The 20315-nt window shown below is 41.6% G+C and overlaps 1 protein-coding gene across 5 annotated transcripts in view; it reads left to right on the top strand.

Moving 5' to 3' along the window:
* The window catches only part of LOC129191009 (neprilysin-like), a 90165-nt gene that overhangs the window by 38630 nt on the left and 31220 nt on the right, over positions 1–20315 (top strand). For all 5 annotated transcript variants that reach the window (XM_054793922.1, XM_054793924.1, XM_054793925.1 and 2 more), the window contains 3 exons: positions 2458–2634; positions 4597–4632; positions 11360–11521. In XM_054793922.1, the coding sequence (XP_054649897.1) occupies positions 2458–2634; positions 4597–4632; positions 11360–11521 (375 nt within the window). The remainder of the gene's footprint in view (positions 1–2457; positions 2635–4596; positions 4633–11359; positions 11522–20315) is intronic.

The raw sequence follows: 20315 nt of genomic DNA on the forward strand, positions 1-20315 counted from the left end.
GAGGCCAACATTCTCCGGAAACAGGCTTGACTTACTTCTGGCAATGCAAACTAGGCTCCTGCTACGATTGTCCAAGGACCGAATGGCACGTAATAGCGCGTCACCAATCCCGTACTTCCGGAGCACCTCCCACAGGACACCGCGAGGGACACGGTCGAATGCCTTTTCCAAGTCCACAAAGCACATGTAGACAGGTTGGGCAAACAAGTACCCTCCAGTACCCTTGCAAGGGTGTAGAGCTGGTCCGGTGTTATGCGACCAGGACGAAAACCACATTGCACCTCCTGTAGCCGAGGTTCGACTAACGGTCGTACCCTTCTCTCCAGCATCCTGGAATAGACTTTCCAGGGAGGAGTGTGATCCCCCGTAGTTGGAAAACACCCTCCGGTCACCCTTCTTGAAAAGGGGGACCACCATCCCAGTCTGCCAATGCAGAGGTACTGTTCACACGTGTCAGCCAAGACAGTCCCTCAACATCCAAAGCCTTGAGGAATTCAGGCCGAAACTCGTCCACTCCCGGAGCTTTGCCACGGGGGAGCGTTTTGACTACCCCAGATACCTTAGCCACGATGACAGAACTGTGTCCTCAGACTGTGCTTCCTCTATGGAAGGTATGTCAGTGGGATTGAGAAGGGCCTCAAAGTATTCCTTCCACCACCCGACTATATCCTCAGTCGAGGTCAGCAGGCCCCCGTCCCCACTGTAAACAGTGTGGGCCGGGCACCGTTTCCCCTTTCTGAATAGCCGGACGGTTTGCCAGAATCTCTTCGAGGCCGACCGAAAGTCGTGCTCCATGGCCTCACCGAACTCCTCCCACACCCAAGTTTTTTTTTCACAACAGTCAGGACCCTTTCCCCAACCCGAAGGCGTAGGGAAATGACTCTCTCGTTAACCGGGGATGACTCCAACATAGAGGCACGAGCCGGGGGGCTATTAATAAGCCCACACCAGCTTGCCGCCTCTCCCATGCAGCAACTCCAGAGTAGAAAAAGGTCCAGCTCCTTTCGAGGAGTTTATTTCCAGAACCCAAACTGTGGGTCGAGGTGAGTCCGACTATATCTAGTCGGAATGTCTCAACCTCTCTTACAAGTTCGGGCTCCTTCCCCACCAGAGAAGTGACATTCCATGTCCCAAGAACCAGATTTGGCCACCGAAGACCAGGTCGCACAGGCGCCCGCCCTCGACCGCCACCCAAAGCACAATGCATCGGACCTTTATGCTTGTCCCTGCAGGTGGTGAGTCTATGGGGGGAGATCCCGTGTGGCTAGTTCGGGCTGTGCCCGGCCGGGCCCCACGGGTGAAGACCACCAGGCGCTCGCCTGTGAGCCCCTCCCCCAGGCCTGGCTCCAGGGTGGGGCCCCGGTATCCCACGTCTGGGCGAGGTGCGGTCCCTCCTCTTGTGTTTATTCATAAGGTCTTCTGAATCACATAGCTCCTAGGATGACTCGGCCACACAAACCCCTCCACCACGATAAGGTGGTGATTCACGGAGGAGTCTTCTTAAATAATCTTTGTAAATTTTCTTCTCGGATTATTATGACTTTATCCTCATACTATTAAAACTTTTTCCCCAACCTCATTTTCCCAAAATTACGAATTTATCTTGTTTTGTTTGTTTCTCACAATATTATGACTTAAAAAAAAGTATTTTGTTTTTAATATTTCAACTTTATTACTAAAATTACATTTTTCCACATAAAATTGTGACTTTTCTTCATGTTAGAATGAAGATTTTTTTTCTCTTCATATTTTTGACTTTATTCTCATAAAATTATTTTTTTTTCCATTTCTGCTATTTTTTTAGTTTTCCAACTATTTCAACTTCTCGTAACTATGACTTTATTCCCATAATATTTTTACTTTAGTTCTCCTAACATTCTAACTTTTTCCTCAACCTCATTTTCCAAAAATTACAACTTTGGTATTACTTACAATATTATAATATTACAAGTTTTTTCACATAAAATTAGAACACACATTGTAATATTATAACTTTTTCCGCAACAGCTTTACTTTTTTCACAGCTTTACCACTTTCAAAAATAATGTTTTCTTTAATATTTTAACATTATTCTGGTAAAATTATGTTATTTTTCCTTATAATATTACGATGTTATTCTCGTTATATTATGACTTTTTCTCATCAGATTACAACCTTTTAATATTTTGACTTTATTTTTGTAAAATGTACTGCTGATTTTTGTTTGCTGTTTTTTTTTTTTTTTTTGAAGTTTTCTTGTTAAATTATATCGAGAATGTGTCGCGGGCCAATACTAAAACAGCTGCAGGCCCCTAAAATGGCCCCTGCACCGCACTTTGGACACCCCTGCTTTAGGGTGTTTAGCAAGATTCCCACCTGGCTGACAACCTTTCCTCTAAATAAAGTCAGAACAAGTAATATAATATAGATTATATGCTGTTATTACATGCATGTGACACATGTGCACATCCTCTTTAGGTGATTCCCTACAGTTAGCAGCAGAAGGAGACCCGATGACAATGACTGACAACAACCCCCCCAAGTCGGCCAAGAAGCCCCACTGGACTTCCCTGGAGATTGGCCTCATCACGGTAGTGTCCTTACTCTTCATCGTCATCGTGGCCCTCGTCATCCTCTATGCCACACAGAGGCCTGGTGAGTGTTCCAATTGGAAAAAAAGGTGATGTGGGCGAGGGGTCTGTGTTTTTTTTGTTGCCTGTCACTGTTTCAGGGTCAGCCTCATTTGGACTAAGTGTGCACGGACCCTCACTTCCAGCTGAGCTCACGGCTGAAGGCACGAATGAAGCAGTGTGGTGAAGAGCGGTGACACGTGCTGTTGTGCAGAACCTGGATGTCGTCTATCTACCATGCCGTGAAAAAGGAATTCAAAGCCTTGCTAAATATTGTTATAATCGCCACTAAACACATCTTGTGAATCAGGATTTAGTTAAAAATACTGTTTAGCCTCCATGCATTACCTCTGCATAGGATAGCAGAACCTGCCTTAGATCAATGCCTGGATTTACACTGCAGGTCTAAGTGCTCTATTCCCATTTACCGCATATATCCGATTTTATAGTCAATTTAAATGCATTTTTAAGTGACTCACATCCAATATCACTGTGTTTATATTTATTGAACACCTCAAACAACCCACATGCCCCCCCTAAAAAACAATTACATGAGTATAAACATCAGGCAGCAACATCACAAAAGTAAACAATAAATAAGAATTTAAAATATAGGCTGACTCTTCCCCCCTGTTTTCCTGAATTAATGGTCGAGCTGCAACAATTAATTGATTAATCAAAGACTAATTAATTATCCAATTAATTTTGGTATTTTTTGTTGGAAAAATGTAAATATCCTTCGATTGCAGCCTCTCCAGTGTACATATTTTAAAAAAAATTTCCTTGAAAGGACATCTATTATCTTTGTGTTTTAGGAAAAGCAAGCTATTCATACAGATCAGCTTACACTTTGGAAAACAGTGATCCACATTTTTGCCTCTTTGCTGATAAGTTGCCGACCAAACCACTAACTGTTTGCGTCTGGTTCTGTTGGGACCAGATTTCCTTATTCCAACAGCTGTGAAATGAGTCTGGGAGTCTCAAGGACAGTTTACAATTTGATTCAAACAAAATTAGATACAAGGGATTGTAATGCCAGCACTGGAGAGAGCAATGGGCCAACAAAGTCCAATCAGTCTCAAAAGAGGAATCCTGTACATTCGGTGTAAACTTCCCTTTTTTCATTGTTAAGATGTTAGGCACCTGCTCGTCTCAGTTGTACAACTAATGGCTCCTCAGACAGAGATTAAAATGGTGACGTGTCTATAAACTATGTGTGTGTGCAAGATAGCTATAAGAAGTGTTTGTATCGGTCAAGATGGCTTTGTGATTGTGTGTCATGTTGTTTCCATCAACTAGCCTTCAACATGTCTTGTTCAAAGCAAAGGGAAAATATTCCATTCCTAACATCGAGGACCAATTATTCACCAATTGACCGATTAATCCAAACAACAAGCTTCAGATTAGTCACCTAAGGAAATAATCGGCACTTGCCTCCCTAATTAATGGTCTATGAACCACTGTTGAAGAACACTGTATTTTAGAACACTGGTATTAAGACATGCATATAATAAGGCACCACATTTTGCAACCTAGCATGTATTAGACACAAAACACAATAAATGTGAAAAAGTGATATGATAGTTTTCATAGTTAATTACAAAGAAATAAAATGGTGAAAGTAGGAGAGGGAAGTACGCCAATCGATGAAATATTCAGTTGTGTGCATTTGAAAGGGTTAATTTATGTAGAGCCATATACTGTACATATTCCGCAGCAACAGAAGCTGCTAAAACCAGTTAGAATGTAAAATGTTTGTTTTCAGCAAATGATCTTCGGCTGTCCTGCACTTGCACTCGAAAAAAGGGAGAGAGATGTTTGCCAAGCGTGCACACATTTTGAAGGTCATGATAACATCAGCATGCGTGTTGAGTTTGATGAGGGTGAAAAGTTTAGCACCCAAATGGGGATTTGAATTTATCCATATTTGACATAATGAATCATAACCACAAATATTCACTCTGATTTCTTTTGTGTTCTCCTCTAGAAGAAATCTGCACTACAGCTGACTGTACTCAGTCGGGTAAGCACTGTTTGTTTGTCTTCTTTTTGTCTCTTTCTGAGGCATGGCTTGTGAGATTGACAGAAAGGCATGAACTTCAAACATAATTTAATAAAACGCCACTTCAGCCTCACAGAAACTGTCTTGCTCCACAGAAACAAATACAGTGAAACCTGGGTTTGTGATGAAAATTATTGCTAAAAGTATGACTTGGTTTTCGCACTCTGTATCAGTTACTGTACGACCCAACAATACAAGAAACAAACTAGTCGGAATCCATTGCCCAAACAAAGCATCCCCTTGATGGTCCCCTTGATGACGCTCTATGAAGAATGGATTGTGATTCTTTTAGCGTTGGGACACTATCCTATGACACTCAACAAAAATATAAACGCAACACTTTTGTTTATGCTACCGTTCTTTTTGAGACGCACTCAAAGATCTAAAACTTTTTCCACATACACAGTATCACCATTTCTCTCAGATATTGTTCACAAATCTGTCTAAATCTGTGATAGTGAGCACTTCTCCTTTGCTGAGATAATCCATCCCACCTCACAGGTGTTCCATATCAGGATGCTGATTAGACACCATGATTAGTTCACAGGTGTGCCTTAGACTGCCCACAATAAAAGGCCACTCTGAAATGTGCAGGTTTATCACACGGCACAATGCCACAGATGTCAAAAGATTTGAGGGAGCGTGCAGTCGGCATGCTGACAGCAGGAATGTCAACCAGAGCAGTTGCTCGTATATTAAATGTTCATTTCTCTACCATAAGCCGTCTCCAAAGGCGTTTCAGAGAATTTGGCGGTACAGTAGTACCTCGCATAACGTAAACCTCCTTTTACGTAAATTCCACTGAATGTAAAGAATTTATGTAAAGTTTTTGCATCGTATTACGGAAGAAATTCCATATAACGTAAAGCAGGGGTCACCAGCGTTTTTCCTTGTGAGAGCTACTTTTACAAAATGAAAATGGCCAAGAGCTACTCATTTTTGTCACATTTTTTTTTCAGAGCTTATTTTAAACCCAAACAAAGCGAATATGCTTGTTTTACCAGAACATTAGCAAAATGCTGGTGTCCACAACTCACATTTTGTATTTCAGAATGCATTTCTTTCTACTGTTCTTTCATTATTAACTGAAAACCTGAATGGAAAGCAGGCACCACGTTGGTGACCCCTGACGTAAAGCGTCAAGTCGGTGCAAGTTTGTTTTTTGTTTTTTTTTTCAATCAACTTTATTAATGCCTCAAGTCGGTGCAAGTTCAGACTAACACTTGGTGACGCCTTCTGACGCTTCACGCTCTCATTGGCTGATTTTCGGGGCACCGCCTACGCTCTCATCTCATTGGCTGATTATTGGGGCACCGCCTACGCTCTCATCTCATTGGCTGACTTATACAGCGCGTACGTGAGTTTGTGTGAGAGACAGGCTTCTCCCTTCAACCTCCCTTCCTCTTCGTAGTCGCCCTTAAACTGACTTAAACAATTAAGTTAAGTTACAAATTAAAATTTTGCACACAGCATTATCGTGTAGTGCGTGTGTGTTTCTCTGTGAGACCAGCTGGCACTTAGACTCTTTGAGTCGCGTTTCGACTCAGGCTAGTCCTCCTCCTCCTCCTCCTCCTTCCTGCCTCCACTTGTGCTCCTGATCAAGACATCTCGTGAACGGAAAGATTGTTTTTGTTTTTCAGTTTTATTTATTTACAGTAATCTTATTTATTACCTTATTTTATATTAGAATGTTACTCTACTATGTTTATGCTAACGTTTTCTTATATTTTCCCACCATATTTGATGGACTTTGAATATTTTGAAGTGCCAAAGGGGTGAGTTTGGGAAGATCTTGGATCGGATTAGGCTATTTACATGTATTTTACGCTTCGTATAACATAAAAACCCTATAACATAAAGGTTCTCGGAACGGATTATTTACGTTGTAGGGGCGTCTACTGTACATCCAACCAACCTCACAACCGCAGACCACGTGTAACCACACCAGCCCAGGACCTCCACATCCAGCATGTTCACCTCAAAGATTGTCTGAGACCAGTCACTCGGACAGCTGCTGAAACAATCGGTTTGCATAACCAAAGAATTTCTGCACAAACTGTCAGGAAAGCTCATTTGCTTTGCTCGTCATCCTCATCGGGGTCTCGACCTGACTCCATTTCGTCGTCGTAACTGACTTGTGTGGGCAAATGCTCACATTCGATGGCGTCTGGCACGTTGGAAGGTGTTCTCTTCACGGATGAATCCCGGTTTACACTGTTCCATCCCAAATAAAACAAAACAGCACATTTCAGAGTGGCCTTTTATTGTGGGCAGTCTAAGGCACACCTGTGCACTAATCATGGTGTCTAATGAGCATCCTGATATGGAACACCTGTGAGGTGGGATGGATTATCTCAGCAAAGGAGAAGTGCTCACTATCAGATTTAGACAGATTTGTGAACAATATCTGAGAGAAATTGTGATATTGTATATGTGGAAAAAGTTTGAGATCTTTTCAGTTCATCTCATGAAAAATGGGAGCAAATACAAAAGTGTTGCGTTTATATTTTTGTTGAGTGTACTATACTGTACTACTCCTGCCAGGGAATCCTTGTGTGTGTGGTTTATTTGTTCACAGAACGCACACATAAAGATAAACAACTCGTATCTGTCTCCTTCCTCCTAATAAGCACAGGGTGCCATTCACTGAAGGGGCGTACGAGCGCACTGCATAGTTGTATGTTAGAGGAATCTGTGTTTTTTTTTCAATTAAATACGGCTGCAAAAAAAAGTCGCAAGTGTCAGAACTTTGATAAAGAAGGTTAGAAACACTTTTCAATTCAAGAAAGAACTTGTTGCAAAGTACGAAGATAGCTTCTGTTACAATAGGCTTGTAAGTGCCAAAAGTCCCTTCACATTCTTTTCTACTAACAGCTGTGAAATGAGCATAGGAGTCTCAAGGACAGTTTACAATTTCATTCAAACAGGAGTAGAAACATGTAGATACAGCTCCCTCTTCACCACAATGGACCAATGCAGAATCCGCATCACTGCAGACGCCGCACCAGTCCGCCTGTCTCATGTTCCATTGTTCCCTCACTTGTGAACAAGACCCGTAGGGACTTAAACTCCTCCACATTGGGCAGGATCTCATCACTGACCTGGAGATGTCACTCCACCCATCCCAGCCGCTTCACACTTAGCTGCGAACCAAGAGTTGAAGATCACGGTCCTACGAAGCCAGCAGGACCACATCATCTGAAAAAAGCAGAGAACCAATTCTGCATCCACCAAACTGGATCCACTAAATGCCCTGGCTGCACCAATAAATTCTGTCCATAAAATCAATAAACAGAATGAACCAAATCAATGAACAGGTGACAAAGGGCAGCCCTGGTGGAGTCCAACCCTCACTGGAAACGAGTTGGACTTATTGCCGGCGATGCGGATTAAGCTCTGACACCGGTCATACAGGGAACGAACCGCCTGAATTAGGTGGCTTGGTATCCCATACTCCTGGAGTACTCCCCACAGGATTCCTTGAGGAACACCGTCGAATGCCTTCTCCAAGTCCACAAAACACATGCGGAATGCTTGAGCAAACTCCCATGCACTGTCAAGGACCCTGTCGAGAGTGTAGAGTTGGTCCACAGTCCCACACTGCTCTGCCTATGGTCAGCTTTGGGTAGTGACCGAAACGACAACATCACAAGTACAAGCGGCCGAAAATAGTTTTCCTTGTAGGGTGGCTGGGCTTTCCCTTATAAATCAGGTGAGAAGCACATTATCCGGAAGAAACTTGGAGTAGAACCGCTGCTCCACATGGAGAGGAGCCAGACGAGGTGGCTTGAGCAACTGGTCAGAATGCCTCCCAGACTCCTCCCTAGGGAGGTGCTCAGGGCATGAGGAGGCCTCGGGAAGACACGTTGGAGAGACCATGTCTCTCAACTGGCCTAGGAATGCCTTGGGATCCAGACGAAGTAGTCAAGGAGCAAGGTGTCTGGGCTTCCCTGCTTAGGCTCAAGTCGCCCCTGTGACCCAACCTCAGATAAGCGGAAGCAGATGGATGTATGGAAGCAGTAGATACAAGCAATTGTAATGCCAGCGCTGGAGAGAGCGCTTAGCGGCCAACGATAGTTTAGTGAAGTCCAATTGATCTCTGAGGAAGAATCCTGTTCCGCTTTCTTTTACAGATAAACTAAACAGAGTGGAATCTAAAACAGAGTGGAAAATATTCAATTCCTAACATAAGGTAAAGGTTCCTGAGTTAACACAGGTTTCAGGGGGAACTGTTTAAGGGAGACACATCACAGAAAGTGAGCCAGGTCAGTGTGTGTTGGACCTGCTGCTGAAGTTTACAGTAAAGTTCAAGTGAGCAAGTGATGTTAAATGTTCATTTTCTATTGTATTTTCTGTTATATATATTTCATTAATCATTTACTGTATGTATTTTCTGCATGTTAAACTATAATTATTGTGCATAAAATGTGTTTTGTGTTAATACTTTTGGGTGGCTGGAAAGGATTAATTGCATTTACATAATTTTTGGAGGTGTGAATTGATTCGGTTTTCGTACACTCCGACCTTTTAGAGCGAATTAATGACGAAAACCAAGGTTTCACTGAAGATGGATATTTAATCTCACCTAATTTATTAACATGACATTCACTGCTGTATTCCAAGAGTCCAGCTTGTAAATTTGGATGTATTTCAGAGGATTAATGTCCTACTTCTGTCACATTTGACTGACAATACTGTCAGGAGGGATCTCACTGCAGCCTCTCAGAAAAAAATAAATCCACATCCCAATGCATGCTCCAAAAAAACCAAACAACTGTTTAATGTTGGCAAATGAGCTCCATCATCTGTTTTATTTTCAGTTAATTTACCGATGGCAGGTTGAAAAGGATAGTTTGTTTTAAAGTGGACTTGTGTATGTATATTCACTATACCAGTCAAGTGTGAAATATTGTGTTTTTGTGCTGGGCGATCTCAGGAAATGTTGGTGGTCCTCATCACTGACTTAGACAACTTGGACAAATATCAAGCTGAGGGTTCGATCAGAGAATAGCTATGTTGTTCTGTCCTAAGTCTTCTTAAACAAAAGTTTTCAAATTGTTGCATACTGAGCCTGTCCTCAGAGAAGATAACACGTTTGGGGCCGCTCCTGCTCCCCGTAAAAACGGACTTGCTGGAGTAGATTTTGTTTACTCTTTGTTTACTATTTACACTCTCACTGTAAGAACTAAAAATCTATAATTTTTGCGTTTGACATGACTGAAGTAAACTTAGCAGGGTTGGAAATTATGTTTTTCTTTTTTTTTTTTTGAGCTGCACCATTCTTGTTAATCATCCGAACAATGAGTTTGTGCAGCTTGATGCCAGTGTTTCCAGGAGGCTAGTGGGAATGTTGCTCCAGGTGGTGAAGATGGCTTCACGGAGGGCATCCACTGTTTGGAACTGATGTCCATTTTGTAAACTTCCCTTGCCATCCATTCCCAAATGTCTTCAATTGGTTTTTATATCTGGGGTCATAGCAGGGTCATCCAAAAGGGTGAGCTTATTCCTTTGTCAGGCGGGCATTGTGAAGTGCATTGTTGTCCTGTTGAAAAAGCCAGTCATTACCACACAGATGAGAGCCTTCAGTCATGAGGGATGCCCCCTGCAACATCTCCACATAGCCATCTGCCGTTTGACGCCCCTGCACAACCTGACGCTCCATTGTTCCATTGAAGGATCATGACGGACCCCCCTCCACTGTGCCCTGTGGAAAACATCTCAGGTGGGATCTCCTTGTCATGCCAGTAACATTGGAAGTTTGTCGCTTTGAAGGAGACGAGGCCTTTGTAGACATTTATTCTTCTTAAAAGCCTTCTCTGGCAGATGGCGTCTGATGGTTATTGGACTGCACTCATCACCAGTAACAACCTTCATTTGGGCCGAGGATGGTCCAAATGGGCCTGTAACATTTTTTTGGGTCTACTACTTTTTTGTTCTATTGCCCACAGGATGTTTGAAGAAATTTCAAATGACTGTCTTACTGCGTCCAACCTCAGCAGCAATGGTGCACTTCACTTTCACTTTAATGCTTGTTTGCAATAAATTGCTTTTTTATGTCACTCCGTTTTCTTCTTTTTGCATTTTGAAGCTCTACTCAGAACCTCTTTAAAATCCAACAGTTCAAAATGTAAATTCTTAATAATATTTTTTTGCACTATTAAACGTACCTGCATGAATTTTTCTGACTTCTAGAGTTTATACGTGATGCTTGATGTCATTTTGAGATGCAGAATGCAAATAATCAGATGAATTTATGGTTCACCTTGCAATAATTACACAAAATTATTAATAGCAGAGTAAGTCCCAGTGCTTTTCAAGAATTAAACCCTCAAATCACCACCACAAAGAATTCCATCAACATGGAAAATAAGCACATCCCAAAATGCAATAATAATCCTTTTATCGCCTTTTGCCAGCTTGCTGTTGCATAACTTCTAAAAAAAATAGCATTGGAAAAAAAAAATAATCTCAGCTTGTTTCTGTTGTCAACCTTTGGATTTGTAATTTTTGTTCATATCTATCATGATATCAGAACAATGGGAACAACATGTGAAATCTTGTATGATGTTGAGAGTTTATCCTTGAATATGATTTGCTACCACAGACATATCATGATTGAGCGAATCATTCCCACCTGACAATTTCCTGCCGTTAACATGACTCACGCTGTCTGTCTCTTACATGACAGCGGCTCGCCTGCTCCAGAACATGGACACCAGCACGGATCCTTGCGACAACTTCTACCAGTACGCCTGCGGGGGCTGGCTCAAAAAGAATGTCATCCCAGATACCAGCTCGAGATACAGCACCTTTGATGTCTTACGGGAGGAACTGCAAGTTATCCTTAAAGGTCAGCCTCTGTTCACACACCCATGCGAAACGGAGTACACTACCTGTTTTCAACCAGCAGATGCTCGGTTGTTTCAGTCTCAAACAATACCACGTCATCAGCTATTTAGCTGGAGTACACCCTTGCATACCTCCGCTGTGGCACAAGAATGATTTGAGCCATACAATTCTGATATACAGTCGTTCCATGCAATATCGCCCTTCGATTATCGATCCCTCGCTGTATTGCGTTTTTTAAAAATAATTTAATTAATAAATGTTGGCACTTTCATGGTAGACTATGGTCTATTATTCGTCAAAACATATTGAAATATCATCCTCCCAGTCATCCTCCCATCCTCCCATTTTGTGTGGAAGTGGTAAGTTTTTGTCTTCTGAAGTTTAGAAGAAATAAATTTGAGGCTAACTGGTTAGCTCGCTAGCGGCCGTCTCGAGTCTCTGCAGCATAAGAGTGTGCAATGTGTTGTAAACAATGAATAATAGCAGCGCAAAGGTGACTCTAAGCTTGTTATTTAATGTCCAGAGGGGTCTAATAATGTTAAAAAAAAAACACATTTAGAAAGTCATAAACAGGTTTTCTATGCTCTAACTACAAAAATATTCAATTTATTTAAATTGAATCCTATATCATGTAAACTCATTTACTGCTGCTATAAACGAGGGACAACTACAGTAAGATGCCCATCCCTAATCCTGTGTTTTTTCATGAGTTAATGATTCAGTTGCGAAATCCATGTACCATATATAGTAGGGATGTCTTAGAAAAGTTGACTACTCAACGATTTGATTCTGAGGAGTCTGATTCAGCTATCAATCTCGTCAAATCATATAAAAATGTCTTGTGATCAAGATTGTAGCATTCTGGGGTGTGGTCCACTTTTACATACGTCTTTGTTTTTGGTATAAATAGCCTATTTTGATATAAAATCAGCCTTATTTGTGTTATTTGTGTTTAACAGAAGACCGATACTTACCACGCATGAATAACATCACCCGCTTCAGTGGCACAAACCAAAAGAGCTGAGATGAATACTAGCTTTGAACAGTACAAAGACTGTTGACAGTGACGGGCTTATAATGGCTACTAAAAAAATCATCCAAAGTGTGGAAGTGTTTTTCGAAAAGGTTAAAGATGACTCCAGAAGCTGAAATGCAACTTGTGTCAGCAGCTTCTTCCACATCACACGACAACCACCACCAACATCACTGGATCATCATTGAAAATCATTGAAAACCATTATAAAATGGGTAAGGCTTTTATGCCAACTTTGTTTTCTATTCTGACAGCAAATTTGAAGGCAATATATTGAAAAGGGCCACATTTCAGGAAGTGCACTTTTGGTGTTGCGATACACCTCCACAAGTGGACCAACATTTTGGAATATATTTTTATTTTTTATTTGAGAATTTTGTTTATTGGAGAAATAACTTCCAGCAGACTGCAATTGCATTTTCATGCTTCATTTTAAAAATCATTAAACACAAAGGCACCTTACTGTACTGAAAATGAACCGAACTGTGGCCTTAATACCGAGGTATGTATTAAACCGTGAGCATGCTGTACTGTTACACACTTAGTGCGTATACTACCAAACCCTGATGCACACCAAACAAGTGGGATGAACTCTCACTTGAGCTTAAATGTAAATGTACAAAGACCAGTGTTAAAATGAAATGAATCCTTTGTTTATCACAGTTAATTGGTTCCACACTGGACCGTGATAAGTGAATTTCTGCAAAGTAGGACTCCTTCTTTATAAAAGGAATATTTTTGTAGGTAGAGCATAGAAAACCTATTTACAACCTTCTAAATGCATTTTTTAACATTATTTTTTAACATTTATAACGCTATTAGAACCCTGTAGACATGAAATACCACCCCATGGTCACCTTTACACTCGTACTAACCAGTATACAGTAGTAGACATAATAATAGAAAACAAGTCATAATATAGACTCACACATGTAGTATAGGATACTACATAACATGTCTTTGCATGCGTTTTCCGAATGTGTTATATTTGTATTTCAGTTCCTTTTGTCATTTTTATGCTTGAAAATGCTTCATTTTGACTAATAATAGGCTGTAGTCAACCACGAAACAGTGATGATTTAGTAATTAATACATTTTGAAAAACCATGATTGAGTGAAGCCGCGTAATTTGAAATGAGATGTGGTGAGGGATGAGCGCACAAGAAAAAGTGCTGGGTGGTGGCACATATAAACCTCTCGATCTCAGACATAAGACAACCTGAACATGTCTTTTTCAGGCTGTTTTCTAGGGAAAAAGTACCATTTTATATTTGGGTCAATACAGTGACATTGTGGCTGCTATATTGTTAACATTTTTATTTTAGTTGTCAACTTTTATATTGATTCATTTTTATTGTCTGTGTAATTTACTGTATACCATCACACACTGGTATGTAGTCTACCTCAGTGGTTGGTGCCTACTCTTTATTTCCATATAAAACACCTCTGCTTTTATAGTATGCATCAAGGGAGAGACATCAGAGTGACGCAGGAAGTGGATCTCTCAAATAACCAAGTCCATATTTTGATTTGCGGTGGCATTCAAAGCTTTGGTTGTGCCCAAGCTAAGTCAAAGATGAGGTTAAAACGTAAGGAAGGAAAAGAGTGTGAGGATCAGATTCATTTTGTAACTAAAGCAGACGTACTTTCAGGAACTGCAACGCCATAGATGTCACAGATGCCAGGAGAGCTTGGCTCCCATTCTGATCCGCGGACTGAGTTCTGCAGCACAAGTGATACAAACAGGGTCATGTTACATTCTTTCCCACCTTATGACGTACTTGTAAACGAGAGCGCTTCAATGGAGCAGCACCGAGGTCATCATTGGGAATTTGCCGAAATCCTGGACTGCCGGAGAAATAGAAAACAAATGTGATTAAAAATGCAGCATCCACCTTCAAGACCTATACAGAGAAGGCCCGTTTCAAGACTGGATGGATTGATAGCTGCTAACCGGTCATATGCGTCTGTGTAGGCTCTCAGTCGTACAGGAGTTGTCCATCGAGGAAAAGGCTTCTTGAGACGTCATCTGTACTTCTGTGTAGAAGGTGTCGGACGTTTCGCTCCTCATCCGAAGAGCTTCGTCAGCAAACTAATAAGTGCTGGTAGCTTAGGCCTTAAGTACAGTAAGAGTGGGCGGAATTGGTGTGCCAACACCCTCCTCCTATTGGTTCGTTACACTAAGCCTGCATTCCTCATCTTTACAGTGGTATAATCCTATCCTGTTATTCACACCTACGATAAAAGGGAAGTGTCGCTCCCTGAATTGGGTATGAACGACTCTGATACTGGCTTGTTAGCATCTATTGTTCTGGCTCGGCCCTGCCTTCACCTCATTTGCAAGACTAAGAGCTGTGGGTTTTGGTCTCAGTACCCTGCTGAACACAGGGTCCAAATTGAACCTCAAACCACCATTCCGATTCAATGATGGGTTCTGTTGTTTGACAAAAATAGCTTCCTTTACTCCTCTTTCAAACCATCTGTTTTCTTTGGAAATTTGCCTTAACACCACATATTTTCAGTTTAGAGGGAAATTCTACAGACAAATTCATGGTTGTGCTATGGGCTCACCAGTCTCACCCATAGTGGCGAATCTGTACATGGAAGAGATGGAGAAACAGGCTCTCACATCCTTCTCAGGGACAAAACCAAGGCACTGGTTTAGATACGTGGATGACACCTTTGTCATAATCAAAAAACAAGAAATTCAGTCTTTCACAGATCACATCAATGCGGTGGACACCAATATCAAATTTACTCGCGAGGACACTAAAGAAAACCAACTAGCCTTCTTAGACTGCAAGGTAATTATAGGAAAGGACAGACAGCTACTTACAGAGGTCTTTAGAAAGGCCACACACACTGACCAATACCTGCTTTTTGAATCAAACCATCCACTACAACATAAACTAGGGGTTATTAGGACCCTCCAACATAGAGCGGAACAAATACCAACTAGTGCTGAGGGAAAGAAAAAGGAGACACAACATGTCCAGAGAGCGCTCTCAACCTGTGGGTACCCACGGTGGGCTTTTAACAAATGTCAAAAGAAGAGAGTAGGGAAAGAAACCCAAAAGCCCACAGAAGCTAAAAGGAGAGGAGTGGTAGTCCCTTATGTAGCGGGGGTCTCCGAAAAACTCCAGAGGATCTTATGGCAACACAAAATTCCTACCTATTTCAAACCAGTAAATACCCTGAGACAAAAATTAGTGCATCCTAAAGACAAGGCTCCAAACCAGAAACAGAGCAATGTGGTCTATTCCATCCACTGTAAAGATGAGGAATGCAAAGAGCACTACATTGGGGAAACTAAGCAAATGCTCCAAAAAAGGCTTTATCAACATCGCAGGGACAATGCTAGTGGTCCTCAATCAGCAGTACATCTACACCTGAAAGCTACCAATCACTCTTTTCAGGACAGCGAGGTAAAGATTTTGGCCAAAGAAAACAGATGGTTTGAAAGAGGAGTAAAGGAAGCTATTTTTGTCAAACAACAGAACCCATCATTGAATCGGAATGGTGGTTTGAGGTTCAATTTGGACCCTGTGTTCAGCAGGGTACTGAGACCAAAACCCACAGCTCTTAGTCTTGCAAATGAGGTGAAGGCAGGGCCGAGCCAGAACAATAGATGCTAACAAGCCAGTATCAGAGTCGTTCATACCCAATTCAGGGAGCGACACTTCCCTTTTATCGTAGGTGTGAATAACAGGATAGGATTATACCACTGTAAAGATGAGGAATGCAGGCTTAGTGTAACGAACCAATAGGAGGAGGGTGTTGGCACACCAATTCCGCCCACTCTTACTGTACTTAAGGCCTAAGCTACCAGCACTTATTAGTTTGCTGACGAAGCTCTTCGGATGAGGAGCGAAACGTCCGACACCTTCTACACAGAAGTACAGATGACGTCTCAAGAAGCCTTTTCCTCGATAACCGGTCATATGATGATATCAGATTAATTTGTGGTGTGTCAGAAATATGGTCAGCTGTGACAGTGATCTTGCACAGTTGAAATAGAGTTACCAGTCTAGTTTACAAACTAGAGCTGGCTTTATATACGTGTGTCGTAGTGTGGTGTCCGAGGGCCGGAAAAATTAGGAAGGCAGACAATGCGTAGTGTGTTTATTGACAGGGTAGCTTCAAACGTGCAAAAGTAAGCAAAAAATAATCATTTAAAGTATCAAAGACATAAACTTGAACTATCAAAAACACATAGCAACATATACTCACTCAATCCAATGAAGTAAAGCACATGTATTGATCAGCACGGCTTCATGACGTCACACCGCATTAACAAAAGGCCCGATCAACCCCCGCTGCTCCCTTGTAGGGCTCTCAATATGACACGGAATGCCCCACAATAGCCCATATGTTGGTCTAGAAACCACATCCAACATTAGAAATGCTCCCCAAACTGGATTTCAACAGTGCTGCTTTCCATTACACCAAGGATGCTACACATATAATACAGTAATCCTTCATTTATCACGGTTAACTGGTTCCAGACCCGACCATGCTAAGTAAAATGTAATATTTTCATAGGTATAACGCGAGCTACGATTTCTAAATAATATTTTAAACATTATTAGAGGCCCCTCGACATGAAATAACACTCCTATAGTCACCTTTACATTCGTATTACCCAATATAGTAGAACATAAGACATTTAAGACATAAAGAAGACTCATGCTCATGTTTTGCACTAAATGTCTTCTGGCCGTGTGGCTAGGGAGTGACGTCGGGGGTTCTGAGTTGAGTTGTAGCTGCAACATTATGATGATTATTATGATGATTATTATGTTATTATTATTGTGCCTGTTGTGAGATACAGTCATCCCTCCTTTATAACGGTTGGTTGCAGACCCGACTGTGTTAAACAAATTTCTGTGGTATAGGATTCAATGTTAATAAATAGAATATTTTCATAGTTAGAGCGTAGAAAACTTGTTTATGACTTTCTAAATACAGGTTTTAACATTATTAGAGCCCTCAAGACATGAAATAACACCCAATAATTACTTCTGCAGTCCTATTATTCTTTGTTTACATCACATTGTGCAGGCTGCGGGATCACAGCAGGGATATATGACACAGCCCCCACCTGCATAACAAGCTAGCGAGCTAACTAGTTAGCCTCTCGAATTTACTTATTCTAAACTTAAAAAAGTGTTTCAAATGGAGTAGGGAATAAGGACAAAGAAACCAAAAACTTACCACTTCCACACGGAATGAGAGGGGAACCTTTTTTTCACTTGATCTCAGCCATGGCATGTCGGCTTGGCTCTGCTGGTTCAGTAGCCAGTCTCCATGCAGTGTGAAAGGTAACGTAATCTAACGTCATGTCTCATAACATTACTGTTGCCTAGTGACCAGAATACTACACATAACTTCCATTCATCCATTTTCTAAAACCCACGCACGCACAGGAAGAACATGCAGACTCCACACAGAGATGCCCAAGTGGATATTCGAACCCAGATCTCCTGACTGCGTGGCCAACATGCTAACTACTCGGCCACTGTGGGGCTACATATAACCTGACTAATAATAGGCCATAGTCAACCAAGAAGCTGTGATCCTTTTTTTTTTTTTCAAACGTGATACAATGAGGGAGGGATATTCAAACTGTGATATAGCGAGGGACGACTGTAATTCAAACCTGCAATAAAAGCTTGCTGTCCCGGCGATCAAGTCTGGTGCTTGTCTCACCGAACAATTACACTCATCCATACAGTTATTTCAAATCCCTAACCAAAAATTAAATCACCAGACAACAAACAAAAGCCCCAGTACTTGGTATGGTCTGATGATGTCAGTGATGACATAATCCGCCCTATAAAAACAGGAAATACCTGGCGGCCCGTCCCCGAACATTCCTGAAGGTGGACTGCACCACACACGTAAGTGTCTTAAGACAGATGATGAAGTCTTTACAACTGTTACATAATAAATCTAACTACTAAACTGCTACTGCGTTTGCTTTAAATGAAACAAGTACTGATTATAAATGAGGTATATTTTAGCGAACAATGAAACAACTAAATGATGTGAATTCTGAATCTAAAGGGACAAGTGATGAGCTCCAAACTCATTCATTTTGTCACAACGTGCCCCTGTCTCTTTTGGAGTTCTGAATCCACATCAAAGACCAGACAATCAAGAGAAGCACATTGCTTTGTCGCTCCGCTGTGTATTATGTCTTCGGCGATAAGCTTTTGTTCCTCGTTTCCTCTGCAGCTCAACATATCTTTCATATGCAGTTTGAGGACATGATTGCTGACACATTTAATGCGAACATCCTCGCCTGGGATGGCGCTCTTAGGGGTAAAAGTGCATATGATAATAATTGTAGTGGTGTGTAGTCAGGACCAGCAAAGCTTTCTCCGCTGGCCTTACACAATCAGAAGCACTGACCTACATTTATTACTTAGCTTATAGTATTTGTTCCATGAAATTACATTTACTGTATTTTTCCTATGAGTCTATTATCTTCATATTGTAGTGTGGCTCTTGGCTGCACAGCTTCCAGTATGTGTATGTGTATGTGTATGTTTGTTTTTTTTTTTTTGTCCAATCAGATTTCTGATTGTATGTGTTGCCATGTCAATGTAATCTGCCCAGGGCCTTCAGAATCAGGAGTGCTGATCCATGTCACATACACACTATTAGCAATGGGGCTGTTTCTTTAACCAATCAGATTTCAGATTCACCACACAGAGCCAGCTAGCTGGGCCTTAGTAACGTCAACATTTTTCCATCGTATGATTGCGAAAGTAGCAAAAGTGTTCGACAAGCCAAGTTACGCTCACAATGGCTGACTGAGGAGAGGAGAGGAGGAGATATTGACATCTTTTGTGAGTAGATGTTTTTCATTTAATAGTTTTATGGGTTGTCATGTTATTAGATAAATATTGATTCTTAACTGCTCCAGAGGATGTTGTCGTGTAGAGGTTTGGAGTTGTCTGAACTTATCGTTATTTAATTTTAAATGATACTGGCCCTCTCAGTGTCTGCCCGAAAAATCCTGGCCCGAGGACACATGTAACTGAGCTCCCCTGTTGATGGTTTGTGTAATTGTGACGTGGTAGTGGTGGTATTACGAGGAGATGGATCAAGTCAGTTAAGGCCACACTGAAGGTAGCAAATACTGCCTGCCACTGGATAATTGGTACCGTCATTATAAAAGTGCATTATTTAAATTCTGGCTGCTGCTCCTCATCCATAATTTGCTGCAGGATGAGATGTAATGACTCACAAGAGCGGTCTATGTCGTGTGAAAAATGTGTGCAGTGTTTTAGTATTTTGTTTTTATGGCTAAAAAGACAGTTTTGCGCCTCGACGCAACTGTAGGGAAGATCATTCGTTTCAAATTGTGTAATCGTTGACGTACTGTTAATGCTCTCCATGTTTACACTTACTTCAGCTAATCAATCAGCAGCTCAAATCCACAAGCGCCATTGCTTCAGCCGCCATATGTATACACACATGTCGGGGTGTATTTTGGGGGGGGAAGCTGGCTGAGATTGTGCTTTCATGTCAAACTCAAAGACATCTCAGATGTGCTGAAGTGTGCCTGGAGCTCACATCCTACTGGGGGACAGATCTCCTTCCTGGCTGACAGCTTGAGGGGTCTGGGAACACCTTGATAGGGCAGAGCTGAAGGCCGCACAATGCCAAAGTGTCGGCCGGTAAATGCCTGGGATTGTTCTCTCCCGCCCGTTCAAAGGGCATGAATTATTCCCGCCTCAAGACTTTTGACAGA

This window comes from Dunckerocampus dactyliophorus, chromosome 12, assembly GCF_027744805.1.
Source record: "Dunckerocampus dactyliophorus isolate RoL2022-P2 chromosome 12, RoL_Ddac_1.1, whole genome shotgun sequence".
Taxonomy (NCBI): Eukaryota; Metazoa; Chordata; class Actinopteri; order Syngnathiformes; family Syngnathidae; genus Dunckerocampus; species Dunckerocampus dactyliophorus.